General features: G+C 48.5%; 8 protein-coding genes; 3 read left to right on the top strand and 5 right to left on the bottom strand.

The window, feature by feature from the left end:
- Positions 1 to 1,927: 1,927 nt before the first annotated feature.
- On the bottom strand, positions 1,928 to 3,299 carry GSTUM_00006683001 (uncharacterized protein; the record flags this gene model as incomplete). XM_002838861.2 has 3 exons in its annotated part: positions 1,928 to 2,456; positions 2,515 to 2,795; positions 2,872 to 3,299. 3 exons carry the CDS (start codon positions 3,297 to 3,299, stop codon positions 2,290 to 2,292), a joined length of 876 nt encoding a protein of 291 aa, XP_002838907.1. The 3' UTR covers positions 1,928 to 2,289.
- A 1,331-nt stretch (positions 3,300 to 4,630) lies between these two features.
- GSTUM_00006684001 (uncharacterized protein) lies at positions 4,631 to 4,842 on the bottom strand (the record flags this gene model as incomplete). XM_002838862.2 has 1 exon in its annotated part: positions 4,631 to 4,842. One exon carries the CDS (start codon positions 4,840 to 4,842, stop codon positions 4,642 to 4,644), a length of 201 nt encoding a protein of 66 aa, XP_002838908.1. The 3' UTR covers positions 4,631 to 4,641.
- Positions 4,843 to 4,855: 13 nt separating this feature from the next.
- GSTUM_00006685001 (uncharacterized protein) lies at positions 4,856 to 5,774 on the bottom strand. XM_002838863.2 has 4 exons: positions 5,680 to 5,774; positions 5,464 to 5,545; positions 5,164 to 5,397; positions 4,856 to 5,109 (listed from the first exon to the last, which is right to left on the bottom strand). Exons 1-4 carry the CDS (start codon positions 5,695 to 5,697, stop codon positions 5,033 to 5,035), a joined length of 411 nt encoding a protein of 136 aa, XP_002838909.1. The 5' UTR covers positions 5,698 to 5,774; the 3' UTR covers positions 4,856 to 5,032.
- A 1,330-nt stretch (positions 5,775 to 7,104) lies between these two features.
- Positions 7,105 to 7,837, top strand: GSTUM_00006686001 (uncharacterized protein). XM_002838864.2 has 2 exons: positions 7,105 to 7,393; positions 7,456 to 7,837. The coding sequence occupies exons 1-2, from the start codon at positions 7,246 to 7,248 to the stop codon at positions 7,617 to 7,619; spliced, it is 312 nt and encodes a 103-aa protein (XP_002838910.1). The 5' UTR covers positions 7,105 to 7,245; the 3' UTR covers positions 7,620 to 7,837.
- A 1,363-nt stretch (positions 7,838 to 9,200) lies between these two features.
- On the bottom strand, positions 9,201 to 11,856 carry GSTUM_00006688001 (uncharacterized protein). XM_002838865.2 has 3 exons: positions 11,645 to 11,856; positions 9,552 to 11,572; positions 9,201 to 9,452 (listed from the first exon to the last, which is right to left on the bottom strand). The coding sequence occupies exon 2, from the start codon at positions 11,514 to 11,516 to the stop codon at positions 9,624 to 9,626; it is 1,893 nt and encodes a 630-aa protein (XP_002838911.1). The 5' UTR covers positions 11,517 to 11,572; positions 11,645 to 11,856; the 3' UTR covers positions 9,201 to 9,452; positions 9,552 to 9,623.
- A 166-nt stretch (positions 11,857 to 12,022) lies between these two features.
- On the top strand, positions 12,023 to 14,443 carry GSTUM_00006689001 (uncharacterized protein). XM_002838866.2 has 6 exons: positions 12,023 to 12,278; positions 12,344 to 12,450; positions 12,503 to 13,071; positions 13,121 to 13,321; positions 13,385 to 13,960; positions 14,015 to 14,443. Exons 1-6 carry the CDS (start codon positions 12,151 to 12,153, stop codon positions 14,243 to 14,245), a joined length of 1,812 nt encoding a protein of 603 aa, XP_002838912.1. The 5' UTR covers positions 12,023 to 12,150; the 3' UTR covers positions 14,246 to 14,443.
- An 829-nt stretch (positions 14,444 to 15,272) lies between these two features.
- GSTUM_00006690001 (uncharacterized protein) lies at positions 15,273 to 17,534 on the top strand. XM_002838867.2 has 5 exons: positions 15,273 to 15,527; positions 15,599 to 15,704; positions 15,766 to 16,306; positions 16,376 to 16,540; positions 16,615 to 17,534. Exons 1-5 carry the CDS (start codon positions 15,350 to 15,352, stop codon positions 16,840 to 16,842), a joined length of 1,218 nt encoding a protein of 405 aa, XP_002838913.1. The 5' UTR covers positions 15,273 to 15,349; the 3' UTR covers positions 16,843 to 17,534.
- Positions 17,535 to 17,607: 73 nt separating this feature from the next.
- On the bottom strand, positions 17,608 to 22,126 carry GSTUM_00006691001 (uncharacterized protein; the record flags this gene model as incomplete). The annotated part of the gene is made up of 10 exons (XM_002838868.1): positions 17,608 to 17,834; positions 17,892 to 18,135; positions 18,193 to 18,443; positions 18,508 to 18,754; positions 18,820 to 19,254; positions 19,310 to 20,454; positions 20,505 to 20,804; positions 20,865 to 21,705; positions 21,758 to 21,940; positions 22,037 to 22,126. 10 exons carry the CDS (start codon positions 22,124 to 22,126, stop codon positions 17,608 to 17,610), a joined length of 3,963 nt encoding a protein of 1,320 aa, XP_002838914.1.
- Between the last annotated feature and the right edge of the window lie 1,081 nt (positions 22,127 to 23,207).

A 23,207-nucleotide genomic window follows, 5' to 3' on the forward strand; every position in this document is an offset into this window, starting at 1 on the left:
TGATCTGCACCACACTCCGAGTCGCCGAACACAAGCACTATATGGTAATAAACAAAAGCCTTATCAGTAACTTCGTACTTACAGGGCAAATATATATACAGAGTCCCAACAACCCATGTTCCTCTCATTACGATAATTGCAGCCTAAAAACTTTTGTAATCCACCATCTCAGTCCTTTGACCAATACCGGTATCCCTGTAAATCGCGACATCAGTCCAGATAGGTTTAGCTTGGCAAGTTAACGGAACTGCGAAAGCCAGTTAATGGGATCTAACACGGCCAAATGACTCAGGCTATACCGTGTCAGGAAAATACTAACCCTTCTTATTAAGCCCCTTTGACTCAGAAGCCTGAGATCACAGGGCTGACGAAGATGGATTGAATCATGAATGGACCGGAGGAAGGAAGGAAGGAAGGAAGGAAAAGATGTTATCAGGGTATTTCGGTACCGTACCGTAAACCGTTCCCCGATAATCTTTATATGGGGTAAATACCATAGGTAGGGATCATATTATGGGTATGTACAAGTACAGTACAGTATGATAGCTCGAACCCGAACCCGCCGAGCATATTTCACTTCTTTCTTCCCGATTCCAGGAAAGTGCTATGCAATAGCCGGTTGTGCAGTTGTTATTGTTATAACTTGTACCACTGGGCCAATAATAATGCCCACCAGGTTACAACTTGTTCACCCCTAACCGGTCACTCGATAGATCGATAGATAGATCGATCCAACCAAACCGAGCCCCAACCACCACCACTCACAACTTGAAACAATAATTACTGTACCGGTTATGCCAAAACCCCAGTGACGTCGAATACTATAAACCTCATCCAACCCCGTGCCCGGTAAATTATGGGGGCACCGGGTGCCTCAGAGTGAGCACAAGAATTGGTTATTATAGCTCTTCGAAACGGCTAATTATTTAATTTAACCACTTGAAGTAATTTACTGTCCGAGTACAGATTTGTCAGTCGGCTCGGAGACGGTAATACCAAGGACAGTTTTTCAAGCATGGATTAACTTCAACTAACTCGCGATGCTTCGTTGGTAAAATTAGGGTTGGCGGCAGACTGCGGTATCATAGTTCTGGTTGACCTCCCTCGAGCTTCTTCCTTCCTTCCTTCCTTTCTACATTAACTTCCCTTCGTCGTTCTATCATTACTACAGTATTCGCGCCGGGTCCGCCTCGCCTGTGCACCACCGTATGGTACAGTGGCGCCCCGGTATGTAATAACGAACGGCAAGTATCGAGTCTTTTTGCTTTTTTGTTCGTGATGCGGTAGCGGGTAACATGTCGCCCAGGTATCGTACAGCCATTGGTAAATGAATTTTGAGCAGTGGCAGTAGAGAGCGGGGCGGTGGGAAAAATTAATAGAAGCATTATCATATCATATTACCTCCTATATCATTCGCTGTAAGTTGAACCGTATGAAAAAGCACCAACTACATAATGTATGGCAGGCCGGAAAGGTTCAACTTAAACTTGAAAAATGTGAGTGTACCGGTATGCCTCCTTTGACCCCGTTATCGTGATAGGAAGGTTGTGAAAAAATTTGTCGAGTTGCCAGAGGGTCCGGATGGACACCCACTGGCAATGTCGAGCTACTTGAAGGGCTAGAGGGATCGAGTTCAAAAGGGAAGGGCGAATAGTTATCAGTTGTTCGTTATGCTACAGCAGACTAGTCTAAAACAAGGCAGATCATTACCCTGTTCCAACCCCCCCCCCCACTTATACTTGTACAACACGTAACCTCACAGTTGCACAATAACGGACCAGAACAAAAAGTAAGCACCCATCTAACCCAATTATCTACCACCCAACCAATCAGCCAAAAAAAACACAAGAGCGAATTAACAGGAAAACAAACTAGACTAATTACATTATTCGACTAACCAAAAGGTGCCTTCAGTGTCAATGGAATCTAGCTTGTAGCTTTATCTCTTTCCTTCTACCTGTACGATACCCGTACGATGCTTTCCTGTATGTATGTATCCCGCCTGTATGTAAGATGCCACCTCTACCAACCAACCATGCACCAATAAGGATTATCCAAAGCCAGATAATCCCAAGAAAAAAACGCAGTGAAAAGCCCCCGAGGACGAAAGGAAAGAAGAAAATTAGAAAAAAATGTTGAAAATAAATGGCTAAAAAAAACACCTCTAAACACAAAAGCCGCCCAACCGACCCAGACAAAGGAAATATATTTAGTCAAGTGTGGGTATCCTCCACTATTCCCTTCAAACAACAATAAAATAAGAAGAAAGAAAAGACCAGCTCTCGTTGGTCATACCAAGGCCATGACAGGCTTAAATGAAGCCATAGGCTTCTGCATGGTCGTCCGGGCTTTTGGAGCAACAGGGATTTCCACCGGCTGAGTTGCTGGAATGACAGTTGTCTGAGCTGCCTGGTTGAGGTATGAGAGGTATCCGTTCCAGCCGACGGCAACGACACCTATTTCACAACCATTAGCACCAAAGCACAAAGTGAAAGGGTAATTATTGAAACAAACCTCCGAATAAAGCCCTGTATTCAAACGGGACGATCCAGAAGTTGACTGCTGTTACGGCAGGCCACAGTTTGCAACTATTGCCGTAAGCTGCTGGAATCGTCTTCCTGAGCCTTTCGACCGTTTCCTTGGGGGACACGAAGCGGCCGGCTTGGAATGTGTTTTGCAGGGTGAAAAATGCAGAAAGGAACAGTGGTGTGAAGAATATTTGGTTGACGAGTACGCGTGTTGAGATTGCGAGGACCTTGGAACGGAAGTTGAAGGATTGGCCAAGTTTGGTGAACCTGCGCGATGCTTAATTAGCGTTCTACCCTATCCAGACGAGCTAACTAGCTAGAGCTAGAATAAGGGAGGTTGTACCAAAGGTAACTAGGAATCGAAAACACCGATCCAATCATTACCATCCTTCCGGTCCTCAAAGGATCGTACTTCTCATCGCCACCGAACAGTAGCTGAGCATTCAAGTCCCCCAAGGCGTATATCGCGACTGAAGTCAGCAGCTGCGTGATATACGGCCTCTTCCTCTGCGCGTTCCCATAGGACCTGAAGGCACGAATGATGGGGCTAAATCCATACTGCGAGTAGTAGGGGATAGCAGCTAAACCGTTGATGGAAGCTGGACCGGGGATAAGACTCGTGTGGTTGTGAGCCGGTGTAGGTGTAGTGGTAATTGGGCGTCCTGCGCGGGGGAAACGAATACCACCTGGTGGAACTGGAAGCTTACGAGGAGCCGTAGCCAGACGCCTGAAGATTGAGCGGGAAGCGGCGTTGAACAAGATGGTCGACATCTCGATGGACTATGAGTCAGGACTGTTGGCTCGATTGTACACTGGTATCAGAAGGAAACGAAATAAAATGAATGAATGTTCGATGTTTTGTAGGGGAGTTATAGAGTAGCTGGTGAACGGACGGCAGGTAGAAATCGAGAGCCGTAGAGGAGAGGTAACGAGGGTATAAATACTATCGAGCCGTGCCCTTCAGAGCATTGGGGGGGAGGAGTGACAGCTGGTCAAGGATGGTCTTGAGCTTGAATAGGAAAGTTATTAAGGCAAACTTGAAGCTATGATAACGGTGGTTGGTAGAAGTACAATAGGAGTAAAGGATCATGGGGAAGGGGGACTGCGGCAGGTGGGGAAATAAAGAAAGGGCAATACCGGTACAGTAGCAAGGGGAGGAGGAGGAAAGAAGAATGAATGGTGGAACCGACCAAAGAAATTCCGAACTCGGCGTTTCGTGACCAAAGTTACCCAACCAGCTTACCGCAGTTCCCACCCAAGACTTGCGACATCTGCGCCTGCGCCTAACGTGGCACCCGACGGAGAAAAGTTCTCTTCGGCACTAATGCAGGGCAGTGAAAATCTCAGGCTGAGAGCCTCCTCCATCAGAGGGAAACTGTGGCTCCACTCGATAGCTTGAAGTGGTATTCGAGCAGTCCAGATCCCGATACTCGGAAAAACACCTCAGAATGTGGTCCGTCTGTTGGCCAACAAGTTTGCAGATAAACCGCATCTCATCCAGTTAAAAAATTCATCTACCACAATACATACACAATACAGCGAGCGCAATCTTCTCCACCCCAAGCTCTGTCCGTACCAGAGGTGATAAGAAGAATAGTCTATACACACCGCCCGAGTAGACGATGGTTTCCCCCCTTTCCCCGCTCCTTATATGTCGCAACTCGATCGTCATCACGGGTTGGTCGGGTTTCTGCCTCCGTAACTCTCGTTGGTGGGAACCGCAAGGTCGGTGTCGTCAGTGGTATATTTATTCCGTTGATCGTTGGACCATAACAATCTCTCTCCTTTTCAACTGGTCGACATCGACATCGACATCGCTTACGACAAGTCAAATAGAAATAATATAAAACTGACCTCTCTAATCATATCACTGGACGTTTCAAATGTTTCATCGGACTTCAATCATTCGATAATGCGAAGATCACGCGGTAAGGACAACGGTCGCGATGGCTCTCTCCACACTGTAGGAGTAGAAGCACTGCATAGCTGACACAACCCTCCTTCAACAAAAGTTAAAAATCACCATTCAAGCAAAAAATCAGACGTAGCTGATAGCGAAAAATATGTCAATAGTGTAATCCTATAAGATATCAGTCTACTAGTTTCCATCGCATTAAGATGTGCCTTTATTTTCCATCAGGCTTTTTAGAAACCCGATCACGGAAGGTACAAAACAGTAGTCATCTGTCATCACAGAAAAAGAACTAAAAAGACAGAACCCTCCGATAGGATGCCTTGAAAACGCTGATATAACTATGTTACACGACCACCGTAAAGTTGACAAGGAAAGAAAGAAAAAGAACCCAGATCCCATGAGAAAGAAAAAACCAGTGACTATCAAACCATTTCATTTTCATTTAAAAGTGACACCAAACCAGCCCCAAACCAGATATCATTGAAAAGAAAACCCCATCTCGCAGACTAGTTCCATCGAAAACCAAGAGAATTAAAGATGAAACAAATTATTGAGACGAAGCATTATTGTAGACGAGGTAAGGGAAAGTTTAAGAGCGCTCGCCACGGAGACGGCGAGCAAGCTGGATGTCCTTGGACTGAATGGTAACACGCTTGGCATGAATAGCTAGCGATAATATTAGTAAACTGCTGAGTCATACAAATGAATATAGTTACATACCACAAAGGTTGGTGTCCTCGAAGAGGGAGACCAAGTAAGCCTCGACGGACTCCTGAAGAGCACCGATGGCAGAGGACTGGAAACGAAGATCGGACTTGAAGTCCTGGGCGATCTCACGAACCAACCTCTGGAAGGGAAGCTTGCGAATCAAAAGCTCGGTGGACTTCTGGTAGCGACGAATCTCACGAAGAGCGACGGTACCAGGCTTATACCTATGAGGCTTCTTGACACCACCTGCATGAACGAATTAGATCTCGATCGATAGAAAAAAAGCAAAACGAGGAAAAGATGGAAGCTTACCAGTAGAGGGGGCAGACTTGCGAGCAACCTTATGGGAGAATTGCTTGCGAGGAGCCTTTCCTCCAGTGGACTTGCGAGCGGTCTAGGTGGGAAAAAGAAAAAAACGTTAGTGACATTCAACCTTAAAATTTAAGCGAGCGAGTGGAAGCTGCGCGAAGCAATCACAGGAAGGATAAAAGGATAAAAAGAACATGATTAGAGGAAGGATTATTTTACCTGTTTAGTGCGAGCCATTGTTATTGAAGTTTGTTGTCGTTGTGTGTAGAGGTGTAAGTTAGAGTGGATGTGTGGAGTTAGAAGTGAGTTGGTTGTTGAGGAGAAGGAGGGAAGGAAGCGAAGAGGAGGGAGACAGCAGCCTTATATACTCCCAGCGGCGAAAAGAGATCACACAGTGATGGTAGGGTTAGGTAAGGAAAAACGGACGGGGCTGGGTAGGAAGAGAGGAAAAGGGTTGCGAAGAAGCACCGTTGCAACCGAGGGCGGAACTTGAAAAAAAAGCGTCTGCTTTCCAGCTGTTTTTCTCGCACAAAATTTGTATGGGAAAATTGCAACGCGAAAGACTCGTAGCAACATGGGATCGCGCTAGCGCCCCACCCAACGACGGCCCCTGCTTACAACCCTGCAACCGATGGCCTGCTGCAACCCATCCATGCATAGCCCAGACACACACACACCCAATTTAATAATGCCATTTTGAGATGTTTTTCTCTTTCAACTAATTCTATGAGCCAATAACCACCCATCCTCCCTACAAATCTCACCCATAATTCCTCCGCCTTCCCCCCGGAATGAACCAGAGACGGGGATCCAGAAACCTTCTTCGGTCAAGCCACGGAAATACTTGTAATTATGATAAGGTACAGTAACCGTATGCGAACTTGGGCCTTACTTTTTTTAATATTCGAATACCGGTACTCGAGTACTGTACCGGTATGGTACTGTAGGATGCTTGTACGAGTAAACTGTCGTATCAAATTATATGGTAGACTACCGGTACGGTACCCGCAGAGATACGAAAGCTACAGTATGACCACAGTATGTATCTCTATGAAGCTTCAATAACATTCTTTGTTGCCTTATCCCCCAAAAAAGTCCTCCAAGAATGACTCTTTTCCCGACCGTAGGCGCCAGAATACCATCCAAAAGTTTTTAGCATCGCCCAGTATTTTCCCCTTGCCTACGTGCCTTCAACGGAAAGGAAAGGGAAAGAAATAAGGCTATTGTGAAAAAAAATTCTTCCGACCATCTCTGAATGACTCCCTTCCTCCCTCATCTAAAGTACCAGTATTCCAGCCTCCATAATAATTCCCCCTTACTAGCGTGAACCTACGTGTTTGAGTTTTGTACTCTACCGTACTCGAGTACGAGGAGATGTGGTCAACTCTGTCATACTACCGTAGCCTGGTTGCACCGCCAAGCAATTCATGGATTTCAGGAATGGGGAAAACAGAACTGCAGTGATTCAGGGTCAGGGTTTTCCCAGCCCAGTGGCAACCAAACAGGAACGCTGTCGCACGCGCCCCTCCCCAGGCACGAATGGCAAAAGAAAAGAAAAAAGAAAAGTCCCAGATTTCGCAAGGGCGGGCGATACGGGTTGATGCAGAGCCTACCGATCGACCGCCGCACTTTCTTCAAATACCGCCTCTCTTCCCCCCCTCTTTGCATCTCTTTCTCTTTCTCCCTTCTCCATCCACAAAACGAACAAACACTTTCCTCTTCAGCCCCCAACACCACTACCAATCAAAAAAAACACTTCTTTTTCTCAAATTACCAAACTTCATCATGACTGGACGCGGAAAAGGTGGTAAGGGACTTGGAAAGGGTGGTGCCAAGCGTCACAGGAAGATTCTTCGTGACAACATTCAGGGTATCACCAAGCCCGCTATTCGTCGTCTCGCACGTCGTGGTGGTGTTAAGCGTATCTCTGCTAGTATGTTCCCTTCATAACTACAACTTATCTCGGACGCAATCATTAACACATCTATCAAACAGTGATCTACGAAGAAACCCGCGGTGTCCTTAAGACCTTCCTCGAAGGCGTTATTCGCGATGCCGTTACCTACACCGAACACGCTAAGCGCAAGACCGTCACCTCACTCGATGTCGTCTATGCCCTCAAGCGTCAAGGACGCACTCTCTACGGTTTCGGTGGTTAAAGGTTGTCTCTCCAAGGTGGAGATACTCCTGTAGTTGTGGCTTTTCTGAATTTTTCTATCTTAAACCAATGGTGTTTGTCGTTTTCTTTTTAAAGGGGTTCTTTCTATATTTTTTAGGGCGGGCTTTCAAACGGTTCCTTTTTGTGTCTTGTTCGTTACCAATTCAGTTTTCTCCTCCCTCTCCGGTCTCGAGGAGGAGGAGTGGCTCTGAGGTTGTACTATATGGTAGTCCTAGTGCTATGATGAAACGAGTGGTTGAGGTTGAATAATCGGGGAATTGAAATATCCCATTCCTCAGTCAAATTCTTATTAGTATTATCGTTTTACCATTGTGAAGTGAGAGGAGAGACGTGTTGTTTTGATGTTGAAACTTGTGCTAAACGCGTCCTTACTGTTTATGGCAATCGTCTCGTCATGATGTTACAGACTTCAATATGCCTAGCACCATGGCATCGGTTGGCTATGGCCCGGGTCTGGCAGCGCGATACTTCCCTCGTTCCCTCGTATAACAGGAACCTTATCCGTAATTCAATCCACCGAATCACATATTTCGAGAGTACGGTAGTACCGTATTCAAATAGTTTCATAGCGAAATAGACTACATTTCTCCGATAGAGATCCCCAACAACATATCCGTGAATCCCACCTCAAATCCCCCCAATGCAGTTATCATACCGTACTCGCAGACGCCCCACAACCCAATCACGAACTCGAACCTCCAAATATAACAATCCCATTCAACTATGCACAAAAGAGAAACGAAAAGGAGAAACGAGAAAGTAAAAAAAACTAGCAATATTATGATACCATCCACTAACACTCAACCCCCATAACACCGACACAATACAACCATCATCTCTCCCCACACTACCCTAGTATCATATGCCACACTACCCCAAACCGACGCAAACCCTACCGAACTCCACACACACCTAGGGGCATCGCCAATATCATACTCCTTAAGTTCAAACCCCCTCGCCTTCCCTCAACCCGCTCACCCCCAAAAAGTCCAATACCGAGTGATACCTCATGACATATATTGGCGCTTACATCATATCTGCCAAGACATTCCTTCCTTCCTTCCTTCCTTCCTTCCTGCCTTGCCGGGAATCGGTTTCGTAGTCTACTCGTAATTTACCGGTTTTCAAGTCAAGATCCCTGCAGCGAAGGCACCAGGTTCGGATGTCGTGCGTAAGCGCCGCTGGCAGTTTGGTCTACGAGCCGCCCAGTTTCTCGCGTGTGAGTCTTACTTAACCCCGGCTTGGCATTTAGGATTAGGGCTTGGTTTCGAGGAAGTGGGAGATAGTGCTGTCGAGGGGATGGAGGTTAGGATTAGGTTTGGGATATGTGTCGTAGGCTGGAACGGTGTATAGCTGCTGTATAGGCACCAGGGAGGGGGGGTTCTAGGTTGTCATTTTTTAAAAACGAGTGATTTTTGATGAAATCTCATGGGCTTTAGTGTGGTACGCGGCATGGGTCAAAAATTTGGGAATTGGGGAATTTGTGGTTTAGGATATTTACGAATCATGGATGGCTTACGATGTGGTTACATTTATTCGACTCATAGCATGGTCTGGTGTGTTCTTTTGGGCATAGTCCTGGTCATTTCTTGATATTTTAGCTAGATATATATATATATACGAGCGCCGCCGATAAATATAACAGTCACGTGTCGTACCTTAAGGGATGACCACCAATTAAGGCTTTTTGAGCTAATCATGCCAACTCATACCCACGAGCGTCCCGCTTTACATCGCTCACAATAACCTTGAACACGCATGATAAGTTCATAGAGGTTGGCCTATTGGTTATGCATCTATCGTACTGTAAAAGCTTTTTATCCATCCATACTTAGCTATAAAGACTCGAGAGACATGTAACTATCGATGATCGATAGATGAAAGTGTGGGGAAAAAACCAGTAAAAGCAAACCTTAAATCAGAAGAAAATAAAGTATAAAAACAGTGCGGCCAATAGAAAGGGGGGACATGAGCTTGAAGGCTTTCACTTGGACAAGTTTTTCAAGATCTCAAGCGACTCCCTAACGGTCCTCGTGGTGGCGGTTTCATGTGCCGAGCCGGGAATTTGCTGGGTGGGTGCTGGGGGGTTGGAGTTAGTGTGAGCTTGGGAGGCCTGGGCCTGGGGAGCTTGGCCTTGTCTGCCCCAGAAGGCCGGATTAATGTATGCCCCCGTTGGGAGATTACGGAATTGCTGTTGTTGGGGGTTTGATTGACCGGCGAAGTGTGATCCCTGCTGCTGCTGAGTTTGATATACCGCTTGCTGCTGCTGGAATTGCTGGTGTTGCGGGTGTGGGGCTAACGAGAATGGCGGGCCCATTGGGAACTGGTGGGTGCTGGGCCATTGGCTAGTCTGCCCTTGCATGAGCCGGATGAACTCAGCTTGCTGCTCCGGGGCTGGCCACCGGGGTGGGAAAGTGTAGGGATAGGGTTGTTGGAAATTTGGAGATGGTTGGTTCGGTTGGGGGCCAAATGTGGGGACCGGGGAGGATGACTGGGGTCTGTCATAGTCGCTTTGGGAGTGACTACCTCTGCGACCGCCTCTTCCAGCAAAAGAATCCTTACTGCGGTGACTGCCTCTACTCCTGCCCTTGTCGCCTCTCTTGCGGTTGCTGCCTCTCTGTCCCCCGCGGGTACTGGGAGGAGGGGGGGGTGGCGACATGTACATTTCTTGTAGATTTGCTGGACGAGCTAGAGGAATGTATGGCTCATCTATGTGGATCGGAACCGGCTCTCTTGACCCCCAACCACGGCCGCCGCCATATCTGCCGCGAGTGCTACCACCACCACTGTCACCGCGGCCGCTGCCACGGTCACCCCGTTTCTCTTGCCGTGCTTCCTTCAAGGATTTCTTATGTTCTGCTTCTGCCTCATCATCTGAAAACTCTTGCTCTGTAATAGGAACCTCCTCATCATAGAGATTGCTTGCATCGCTGCCCTTCATCGCTTTCAATGGCTGTGTGAAGACAAATTCGCTGTGCTGTACCACGCTGAATACCTTGCGCTCCACATTTACACCAAGCTCCTCAATCTCTTCCGGACTCTTGAATCGGACAGTGTATAATGGCATTTCAACACGGCCAAGGACTTCATCGACAACTCCCAAGATAGTACGATCTTCAAGTGCCAGCACAGAACCTTCCCCCAAAACCCGTTGGTGTCCCGGATCAGAAGCCTCGATAAGGACCAACTTTCCCACAACCGATTTGACAAAACCGACAGGTTTGATTGCCATATCTTGCGTAAGTAAAATATTCGGCTTGTCGGGTTCTGCCTCATCCTCTGCAAGCTCATTTTTGGTGCGGTGTGGGGTGCAAACGGAGGGGGAGTTTTCATAACCGCCATCCTCCCGCATTAATAGCTGGGCCATCTCTGCCGCATTCATAGGAGAGTAGCACCCTTCCTCATCGCTATCCTCTTCATCTGCCGATAATACCTCTGATAATGCCTCCTCGTCACTGACTTCGTCGTCTGAGGAGAATTGCCACTCCGAATCTGGATTGCCCTTGTTCTCTTGCGCTGCCTCAAGGAAATCTGGATCGATAGGCTTCTTCACTCTCTCGGCCGGTGCCTTCGTTTGGCTCGTTGCATCTGCGGGAGGTGGATAGTTAAGATCTAACTCGGAGGATGCCTCCTCTTGTTTAATTTTTCTCTGTGGACCCTCCGACCCCTCATCCTCAGCGCCTTTCATAGTGATATCCGTTTCTGGTGCGACTGGTCCGGGTGCTGCGGGATTTACTGCGGTGTCACTGGGAATTGTAGAAGGAAAAGGGTCAGGAAGACGAGGTGAATATTCAATTGAGTCGTGGGATTTCACAGATTCGGCTTCGTTGGTGTCGGTTTCGTTGTTTCTGGTGGGCCCTGCTAATCTCGTATGCATCGCCTCCGAAACGGAGCCATCGAGTTCATTATTGTCTGCACCTGAAATCTCCTGGTCTGAATCGTAAGAAGCATCAATCAGAAATAATCCTGGTATTTTAAACCTAGAGCTAGACCTTGGAAACAAACATGACCTAGGAGAGTAGAGCTCAGGTTGATCTGTGGGCAGTGAAACTGCAGGTTGACCTGCAGGGTGCGCCTGTTGGTCAGGCATCGGGGTAACCGTCTGAATTCAAGATCCCTTGGAAAATCGATGTTCAGATTCTGCGCGCTGGTGGTGATTGTACTGATGAGAGCGCTGCCGAGAGAAGGTTTGCGTGTGGAGAAAATGGTTTCTTGTGGAGGATGGAAGAGAGAATGAGGCTCAACAGGAGAATTTATTGGCATTCGGAAAATCTTACGAGTAGAGTCTCCTTCGTGGCTGGGTGGTGGTACGAGTTAGTGCCAAGGCCCTTGGGATCGAACCTGTGTAGGGTCCTATTGTGATATCGGCGAGTTGACGGGGGAGGAAACTACTCGTACGGACTACAAACGACAGAAAAAACCTGGATTTCTCACACTGAAGCACGGCTTGGGTTTTAGGAGAACCCGGAAACTTCAAGATCTCACAAAGCTCGGGAACGACGGTGTGCATTATGGCAGAAGTGCGCTCCAGGGGCCAAGCTCGAAGGAAAGGGGCCGGAGGAGACGGAGGTGGATATCCAACTCCCAGCTCACCCGAAAGGGTGTCTATCTCGGAAACCAATGCGGAGAAGCTCGTTGGGTAAGCTTAGTTATCCATATAGCTCTATTTGAAGGCTCCTAACCACTGATTTATCCGCCGCCTAGACCACACGTGTCTCATCCGATTATCTCTCCAACATCAGCGTTTTCGATTCTGCTTGTCGTCCGATTGCTTTCTGCAGTGTATGCTACCATCCCAGATTGTGACGAGGGTTGGTATTTATCGGGTGTTCGAAGTGTGAATATGGCTGATTCTTTTTCTAGTCTTCAATTATTGGGAACCTGCTCATTACCTTACACATGGATACGGTCTTCAAACGTGGGAGTATTCGCCGGTATACGCTATTCGTAGTTGGGCCTATGTGGGACTACATGCCATTGCCACTAGAGCGATATCTTTAGTCCCCCAGCTTGAGAAGACCTATGAGTTCTACGGCCTGAGGTGTTTATTTGCTGTGTTTTGTGCTTACTCTGAGAAAAGACTGTACGCAGTGGTATCATCGAGCATCAACCCGAGAGTCGGAATTCTGTATCTTGTACTTACTATCGGAAGCGCTGGCATGTTCCATGCGGCTGCCGCGTTTCTTCCATCTACCTTTGCTATGTACACCACAATGCTCGCAATGGCGTCATTCATGGATCGTCGTTGGGGATCTCGCAGTGTTCAAGGCGTTGTCTGGTTTGCTGTCGGGGGACTACTTGGATGGCCTTTCAGTATGGCCATGTGCATCCCATTTGTGCTTGAAGAAATCTTCGTGGGATGTATAGCCTGGGACCTTGTCCCGACTCTTTTACGGCTGGCCAAAGGCGGAGCTGTGTCACTGATCTTGCTTGTAAGTTACATTTCTATAAATTTAACACGTAAGTTAATTAGTTTGGTAGGCCTCAATCGTTGGTGTGGATTATTTGGCCTATAGGAAACTTGAAATAGTCCCATTGAATATTGTTCTTTATAATGTTTTCAGCGGAGCTGGAAAAGGTCCAAATGTTTATGGCACAGAACCGTGGTGGTTTTATCTAGCCAACTTGACTCTAAATTTCAATATCCTGCTTCCCCTTGCCCTTGCTAGTTATCCGCTTTTGGTAAGTGGCTTTAGCTGAGACTTCGACTAATAATCTAACTTGACTGACTCATGTTTTTGACAGATCTTGTATTATCTTGCTTGTCGAAGTGTAGCAATTGGTGTTACACCCCGGATGGCGTCAATTTCTCTGCCATTCTACCTTTGGCTTGCTGTTTTTACAACCCAACCTCACAAGGAAGAACGGTTCATGTTCGTCGCTTATCCGGCGCTGTGTATCAATGCAGCCGTCTCATACCATATTATTCTCACTGTCTGGGGGGGCCTCTCGGGCCGTCTCACTAACGGAAAAGCTCGAGAGTTCCTCGACCGGACTGTCATAGTTGCACCTTTATCGTTGGCAATGATAGCTTCCATCGGTCGCATACTGGCTGTGACTTCGGGATATTCCGCACCGCTGCATGTTTATTCCGTGTTACCGTCCGATGCGCAGGGATACCTCTGCCTGGCGAAGGAATGGTACCGGTTTCCATCGTCTTACTTCTTACCGGATGGTATAAGAGTAAAGTTTGTCAAGAGTGCTTTTGATGGGCTCCTGCCTGGCGAATTCCCCGAAACCGGCGACCCTTGGTCGCGGCCGGGAACATGGATGATTCCTTCCGGCATGAACGACGAGAACAAAGGGGATCCATCAAAATATGTATTGATCAACCTTTCGCGGAAGCTGTGTTTAAACAGACTAACATTGTTGCAGGTGTCATTAGAATTATGTGATTATATGGTAGAATCCTACTTTAGCCGTCCAGTGGAAGAGTTCGAGGCAGATTACGCCTTAGATCAGGGACAGTGGGAGAGTGTATATTGCGAGAACTTTCTGGACTCTACCCAGACGGGTATGCTAGGAAGGACACTATGGGTGCCAAGCTGGGTACCTGTGAAGAAGAGCTGGGGCAGGTATTGCCTTCTCAAGAGGGCAGCTCGGTAAATAGTGTTGCTGTTGTTCTCTACAACTGGGTTGGGGATTTGGAAAGCTGGTGTAAGCCTCACAGTGTTGCTTTGTTGGTATGGCGAACCACGCAGGTGCTGGTCGACTGGCGGTGCCGCAATAGATATACTTAATGACCAATTGCGGGTAGATAGCTCTCTCGTAACTAGTCTGCATGGGAGGCCGTGCACTTCCGTACCCCATCTGAGCATCCATCCCCTGCCTGGAGGAAAACCTGGCGAGTGAGCAATGGTGATTCACAGTACTTCCGGATGGACTGTGCCATGTGTGGGAAATTCGGTCTACCAACTGCTCTACGAAAAATGTAAGTATCCGTGACATGAGGGGTGGTTCAAAGCACCCCATATTTGTTGGCACAAACTGGCAAGTCGTACACCTGTAGGCATGGGGAGTTTTTTTATCGAGTCCCAGAAATTCAGAGCCCCTTGAAACGAGTGTCATAGTATGAGACTTTTCTAGCCAATCTTGTCCCCAACTCCCATAAATGGCTCACCCCATGGCTGTGTTTCCTGGAGATAGGCGGGGAATGTTGTCCGTGGGGAATGCTGTCGCTGGAACTGGCAGGTTCTATGAATAGGGTTAGGGTTATCCTGACTTGCGGATATTGGATCACTGAGTAGTGTCTGGAATCACCGGTTTCTTGAGTATACTGTGCATAGTATGCTGTAAGTTGCATCTCTTGATACGCAGCGGCACAGATACTATGCGGGGTCATACTCGAGTAAATTTATTCAATGTCTTTAATACGAGTGGGTACGATGTTTTAGCTGCTGTAACCAAGGTTAACTGCGCAGAGCTCGCGCACACGACAAGGTTATGATACGTGCGGATATTTTAACCCTGGTAGGTAAAAGATCCCCTGGCTGCCAACCGTGGTTAAGCGTTGTCCTTATCTATAACTCCTAGCTTTGTTATCACGTGGATTAAGCATTGATACGGAAGTGTATGATACGAGTTCGTTCCCCCGTTCAAGGCTCCTTGATCAATTGTGTACCGATAGGGGTCTTTATAAACTAAGTGGGCTTTCTGTGCGGAAGGAAGAAAGCAAGCAAAGAGAGGAGCACGGTGCACCGGGGATTAAATATGGCACTGCTACCATCGGTTCAAGATCACCTGCTGCACCATTTGCCGGAATACCTACTTCTGACAGCATCACTGTCTAGTTTTGTGGTTTTGATATTGGGGTGGAGGAGAGCTCGGGGGGATGGTGCGCCTATTCGACCTTCTCCCGTTGAGAAGGGACCAGCGAGGGAGCCTGGTGGTATGCTATTGCTACTTTATATTCTTCCCATAACATGAAGGTATTTATCTAACGAGCGTATAATTATCCAGTCTGGATACCACTAGACTTCGAGTCTCCCACCCCACCGCCGTACCCAGACTGGAACATCAGCACGACAAAACCGCTCCCATACCGCCCCTTCCGCTATGGTCCAAAGTACCCACCACCTCTCCCTCTGCCCCCCAACCCCTTCCTCCCATATTAACCTCTATTAAAGATACAGCATAACGATGGGCCTCCGCAAAATGCCCTTCGAGGAATGGATTGAACTCGACAACCAATTCCCGGCCTACCACTCCATCAAGGTCTCCCGGATCCTCTCTCGTGGTGCGAGAGCCAGCACCACAAACCCAGTAGCCTACGACGCTGCCGTGGAACTCCTCGAGCACCTCGTCGACTACCTCCCCGCGCGCTATCCCTCCCTCTACACCCGCACGGGGGCCGGCATGCACAACGCTTACACTGGCGAAACTTTCGACATCACTGCAACACCCCTTCGCGAAGACCCCGTGCAGATGGCGGCTAGGATGGTGCAGGACGATCTCGTCATTATGATAGAGGGAAAGGACGGGCAGTACTATTTGCAGGCAGGGAGTATTCTCCTGGCGGGGTTTTGGCGGCTGGAGGATAAATTGGGGATGCCGTTGGATGAGATACACACTACTGGGGATGTGCCAGGGTATAGGGAGAAGTTGGCCAAGGGGATGAACAATTTTTTCGCGAGAGTTATGCCGGGAGGGCCGGTTATCAGGAATAATGTATGCTTTCCCTCTCTCAGAATGGAGGGGAAGGAGGGAAGAGGGGGGTGACTAATGCGGAATCGATAGTATTTCATGCAAGCAGACGACTGCCTTGCCTGGTCTCACAGCATCGGTTCTGAAGACGGTGGACAGATCGGGTGGTACACGAGTGAAGCCAACAAGGGTATTGAGCATTACCATTTCAGGTCCGAAAGGCAGACATTGAGGAGGTTACCGAAGAGTGGGGGGGTGGTGAGCATCCACTCCCGTTCTTTATTCTCACCTTCCTCTCCCTCTGTGCTGACTGGGGGATGGGGAATGACTAGGTATTCACGATACGTACATACTTCCTTCCTATTACTGAAATGGCCAAGGAACCGTACGCCCCTGGCCGATTGGCTTCCGCAATACGCAGCTGGGGTGACGACGTCGCGAAGTATAAAGGTCGGGAGCGCTGGCAGGGCGTACTCCTGGCCTACCTGGATAAGGAGCATGAACGGCAGATGGCCGAGGGACTAGAGCCTGAGAAGGAGGAATATGTATATCCTTACTAACCCCTCCCCTTTCTCTCCCTCCATACCGTATAATATAACTGCCCCATATCGTACTCCTGGTGAGCTTAATGAACACTCCCAAAACGCTTGTAAACCTGGGATATCAGCAGAGCAAGCGGATTTATCCAAGAACTGAGAGCATAGATCTGCCTGCGGTGTCCTAGTTGCTCAAATGTCTGATGCTTTTTGAGAGGTGGTGAGCCCCGCTGTCAAAGTCACTCTTTTTGGCTGTTTTGGTTGCATCGTCATGTGTGTTCAGATTCTTAATCTCGCGGGGGCTGTTCTGGGGCAAGCATAGAGTCGGTCGCAATTCCGAAATGACCAGGGACTTTTATGGCGGAAACTATCATGAAATCCGAGTGAAATCTGATGATCACAATTGGTGAAGAGCAAGGGTCGGGGGTGCTCGGTACCTCCTCCTGCTGCTCGGTGTTGCTCCCCTGCAAGCAGGCCCAGGGACCTGCAGTATCAGTATCACCAATATACTTTTACAGCTGTATTGTGATACTTGGATTTGTAATTTAGCACCTATCCAACTGATTGAAGGGGTTGTTATTGTGCCCTTGGGTGGGTTGGCGGTCGCGGTGGTGATGCACCCCAGTTACCTTTGCACCCAAGTACTCGTACAGTACTCGTACATAATCCCGTCCAGTTCAATTTAATTCGGGAACCCAATGTTTGTTTGTTCCTATTTATCCTTCTCCTCCCAACCAACCCTTTTATAATTTTACAAAAGGACAATGATAAAAAGAGAAAAAAAACTACTCAAAAAGCCCAATCCATGCTCGGCTCTTCAAACACTGCCACAGGAGGCTTGATAGTCCCTCCCGCACCACCACCAATCCCCGTAATCCCCAGCTTTATACTCGCCCCAGGCGGGGGTTCATCCACGACTGTTATGGAACTCCTCCTTCTGAAGTGATGCCGCGGACTGAATTGGATAAGTGGCTTGTGCGCGTCTTTGCTTGTCCTTAGGAATTCCCAGTTGCGCACTACAATAATCATTAGGCCGCTCACCATCTTTACCTGTGGGGAGGGGGGATTGGTACCTAAATCTAAAGCGAGTAGGTCACAGCCCATACGGTCGTATAGTCTGGCGGTGTGTAACAGAAACTGGAATTCCGCCCCCGGACTAATCTTTTCCACGCCGCGGAGGGTTTGCAGTGTTTTTTCGCGGATCTGGCGGTAGAGGATTACTAGTGCTGGATCGTCTGCCAGGAACAGTCTTGCTTCGATTTTAGTCAGGGTGGATGGGGAGTCAGTGCCTTGGGTTGTTAGGGATCGTAGCGGTGACTGTTATTCTCACTCGTTATTTTAAACTCGTGATGTAAGAAGAGGAGGAAGACATACGAGTAAGCACCGAACGGCCATATCCTTCCTTCTGAGCATCCAAAACGCCCACGTCGCCAGCCAGCGATTACCCTTTTCCACGGCGAGCGGTAGGATCCTGTCTTCCAGCAGCGCGCGAAGGACCGGACCATCGTCGCCTTCGTAGACTCTTGCTACGGCGATGGCGAGTTGCATGTCGTTCATGCGGTCGAAGCAAACGTTTACAGCATCTTTGAGACTATCTGCTAGTAGGAAGAATGCTGCGGCGTATTCTGTTCGCCTATTGTTAGACAGAGTGGTAAATGAATGCGAGAAGGGGGTGAGAGGGGGGTGGACCGAATCGATGCTTCCCCATGAGTGCATACGCATTTTTCGTGGCGGCGGTTTTCCACCGCGGATCCGAGAAGTTGTTTGCTAGGAAGCGCTGGGTGGAAGCTTGTTCTCGGTTCCAAGATGCCATGCGCCAGAGGCCTATTAGGACGTTCTTCTTTTTGAGGGCAAGGTAGTGTAGGGAGCAGTCTATGGGGTTTTTCTCAAAGGTGCTAGTGTAGTGGTTTCGACCTATGACTTCGAAGTGTTTGTGCTAGGAGTGGGTTGTTAGCTGCTGTTGTGGGGATTGGATAGTGTGTGTGGGGGGGGGGGGGGTACTATGGCTTCTGGGTCTCGCAGCCACATGAATATCCCGCTCTCACGGGCTTGTGGCCACATCATTTTTCCTTTGGCGTTGTTGTTCACTAGGTCGATTAAGATCTCTTGTGAAGCGCTATGGAAGGCCCAGACGAATTCGCGATAGGACATGTCTGCGGGTTCTCTGCGGAGGCCGTGCTGGCGGAAGGAGAGGAGGTATCTGGCGCCGTTCTCGTCGATTGAGCGACGATGCTCTTTGACCTGTGCTACACATTCTACGATGCCTGCCAAGTTGATTTGTTCTGTGCCCGTAAGGTGCGGAATATGTATCTTGGTCAGCAGGCTACAAAGCGACTTTGCTAGTGGCTCGTCAAAGTAGAGTAGTTCCTCTTCTTCCCGATAGCTGCTGAAGAAGCCGCCAGTGAGCTTGCTAGTTCTCTTTACGGTTGACAAGTCCTATTCCCGAGTCAGGGGCTGTGGTCCTGCATCCTAAGTAGCGAGTGAAGCTCACCTCTTCCCTAGCCAAAAACGTATCAATCGGTATCTCTAGAAAATTATCCAAGGGAATCTCCTCATGAAAGTTCTTCAATTCCTTATGCAACCTTACCAGAATCTCTTCTACCAGCCCAGACTTCCCAGCGAGAATACACTGCTGCAAGAACTGCGGATGATAAACCGGAACGGGGCCATTAAGATGAGATACTATCTCAAATATATCGTCCAACCGTGCTTTGAGCGAAGATAGCTGGAGTTTTTTGGAGAGATCGTCTAACTCTTCAACCTTCCTTGAATAGATGAAAAGTTGGTTTCCGGCGCCGATGACCAGGCTGCCGTTACTCAGCCATAGCGAATCACCGATCGGATGGGGAGTGATATCCCGAATATTGATCTGTCGGAAAGAAGCCCATGCTGGCCCAGCGCTCAAGTAATCGTATCGGAGCTGGCACATCAATAGTACTCGATGCGGGAACCCGACAGATAATATCGACTGTGAATCCGGAGTAGATGTCCAATCTAAGTCTTGTATTACATCCTGGCTTTCGAAGTGTTGCTGATATTCCAATTGCGCAGCCCTCGAATCCCAGATCGTCAATTCACTGCGCCCAGAATTGACAAGTGCTATCTTTCGTATTGAGTTCCCCTTCGCCAAAGAGGGGTTTTCGATACTAGTATCAACTGTCGAAGTCGCCAGCCAACGAAGGCCCGACTCGTCTGGGGATACTTTTGCGGTCCATGATTGTAAGAGGCCTGACTTGTCCACTGTTACGGCCACCTCTCGAGAGAAGGTGTCTAAGGTGCCTGATATTGTTGCATTCCAGCCCACAGGATCAACGGGCAGAATCATTAACAGATCCTCCTTCATATCCAGTGCAAACGTAGCAAACTCGCGAACCGTTGGCCGAATATCATTGATTCCATTCGCCATCTCACTAGGTTTCTGGGGTAGCGTGACGCCCCATGCTATTCCCTTCATTTCCGAACTCAACGCAACGACATGGTACTGTTTTAGCCCATCTTGTGCTTCGGGTAATAGTAATAAGCAAAGCATCTTCCCACCAATGACTTTGAAATCTAGCCGTTCAAGTTCTTTTGCTACGGATTGAGTCGAGTCCCATAATACCACATGGCCATCGTGTAATGTCATCACGTAGTTTCCTGCCAAACCATAAGCAGTTGACCGCCCGAGTCAGACTCAGACAACGTACCATTATCAAGGATTACAGCTCTATGCACACGACTAGCAGGTGATATGGAACTCTGCTTTGAAAGCGCAATATTATCCCCTTTCGATTGCGACCAGACCATAAGCTCATTCTTGTGAGTCGACGACAGCATGGATTTCCCATCCGCAGTCCGTACGAGCGTCTCAATGGGCCCGGAATGCCCAGCCAATACCCCCAAAAGGCTAGCTCTCCTCGGGCGGGGCGAAGGATCTAAGAATCGGTCTAATCTGGCTTCATACCAGAATACCCTTCCGTCGAACACATGCGCCAAAACCATTAAACCTTTCACTCGTCAGCCATTGCTTTCATGGCACCCCCGCGAGAAAGGCAGGGGAGACGAACCTACGCCCCCCGGAAAGCAATGAAACTGTACAAACGCCTCCTGTTCTCCCTTAGCCACAAACTCCATCCCAGAATTCTCAGCATGCATGACACTAAAGACATTAGTAGTCTTTCGAGCTCTGCACCCCACATTCTCCAATCCCCAAGCGCTCATCCTTCCCCGTCCGTCAAAAACCACACAGATCTCCGGACTTCGCTTCGCAACCTCAACAAGTCTCTGGAAAACTTTCTGCCCCCTCTCATCCTCACCCACAGAACAAACCGCACTCTCAACAGCATGCGTAAACACGCACCCGTCCACGATCATCACATATCGAGTATCAGACCTCCTCGCCATAGTCTTCTCATCACACAGGCTATCCGGTATGGACTCTCGGAGATCTATGACAGCCCATAACTGAAGAAGGTGTAAATCATGTGGATACACCGGCGCCCAGACCCGTAAGACCCCGTCCGCGGCGATGGTGTAAAGGACGTTATCGACCGACTGTTCCCGACTGAACGGTCTTCGCCAGTGAATCCTCGTAACAGCGCGTGGGTGCGGAAGGTATGAGAAGTCGAACTGGACGTCCCCGGTGCAAGTTGATGGGCGTCTCCATATCTTCACCAGGCGGTCTGATTCCCCGACTGAGGCGATGAGAGAGGCGTCGTAGCTGAATTCCCCGATGTGCACTTGGTTCGCGAGGAGTTTTTCCCAGATTTTTTTCGGGGGCGCGCGTCGTGTGCTCCAGAGTGTAAGGCTGGTACTGCCGACTAACAGCTCTTCCTCCGCCCCCCAGGATACCGTTGATGGCCCGGTGTTGGTGTTTCCCCCTATCTCTATTCGGCTTTGTAGAACCCACTACTCCATTCCGGTCAGCGGAGCTTATCTGGAGAGTCCATCGGATACAAACATTCAGGAACCGCTCCTCACCCCCCGTTGGCGCATAGACAAACACCCCCCCCTTCGCAACCGTAGCAATCTTCCCCGAAATCTCATCAACAGCTACCCCAAACACCTCCACATCGTGATAAATTGTTTGTATAAGCCGGTCCACACTACCAAGTAACACCAATGCGCATCCGGAAACGTACGCCTATCTCCCCTCCCCCACCGACATTATCAGCCACTCCGGAAGCGTGAAGATACCCTAGGGCAGGAGGGAAAGGAAATGGGAAATGGGAAGACAAACGATTATTCTTTTCCGCCCCCATTCAACCGTGCAAACAGCTTGTAAATTTGACTGAGGCTTTCCTGGGAGTAAAACTGAGCGCAAGGCCATATCATGGGGTGTACGTATCGGGGGGTGAAAGAGCTTCGAATCGAAGGACGGAGCTGCTACAGTATGGTAAGTCAATTAATAGTTGGTTTTATGGGAAGGAGGAAAAGGTTGCAACCCGCATGTGGCTGGCATCTCATGACCGGAAAAATAGGGGAATAGAATGCAAGGGAAATCATGGTATCATATCACGTGAGAACCTGTCAAACCGTTAGGCAAGGAGACGAGTATTGTACTCGAGTACAGGTGGAGTGCTTTTTATATATTTGTTTCTATGGTTTGTATGATAGCCACAGGGTTCACAAGGTCTCTCATTCAGAATCTCTATACAACAGGGTTTGGCGAGACGCGTGATATTCATGAGTGTAGGGGAATTAGGCAATACCGATACTTGTTGGGTTCGGAAAAAAATATTTTCCGTGAAGGGGAAATATGTCACGGAATATATCATTGACGAATGTTTTCAAGTGTTAAAGTTACCATATTAGGACCTAGACATAAGCTATCCTACTCAGTACACCGCATGAACATCGCAAAGCCCATACCGGTACTATACACCCCTAGTATAACAATTACACTTAATTCTGACAACCTTTATAACCGATCCATCATAAAAAGAAAAAGTACACTCCCATAATGCTTTTCACCCACCAAAACTCCCCAGAAACAATCAAGAGGAAAAAGAATAAACAAATAACTTCCTTCACTCCCCAAATCGTGACCTCCCAAGTTCCCTCGACCGTCGAACGGTAGACCTCAGAAGTGGGCTTGCAGGTGCTCCGTCGACAGTTCTCCCAAATAATCTACCACCTGGCGTTCCACCAGGTGTCCTGCCGAATAACCTACTCCTTGCGAGCACGGTGGTAGCAGATGTTCTCCAAGGAGTAGGCATTACTACAGTGGAACTTCTCGGGGGTTTTGGTGTTCCAAGAGGAGTACTCGACTGCCCTGCGCCAGGCAGGAGAGGTGAAACCCAATCCTCGCCAAATCCTCCTTCGATTGTATCATCTATGCCCGGTGGAATGAGTATTCTTGTCCTCTCTTGCTCTTCGAGTCTGGAATCGATATTATCTCGTGTCCGAAT

The sequence above is a fragment of the Tuber melanosporum genome, assembly GCF_000151645.1.
Source record: "Tuber melanosporum whole genome shotgun sequence assembly, scaffold_29, strain Mel28".
NCBI classification, from domain to species: domain Eukaryota; kingdom Fungi; phylum Ascomycota; class Pezizomycetes; order Pezizales; family Tuberaceae; genus Tuber; species Tuber melanosporum.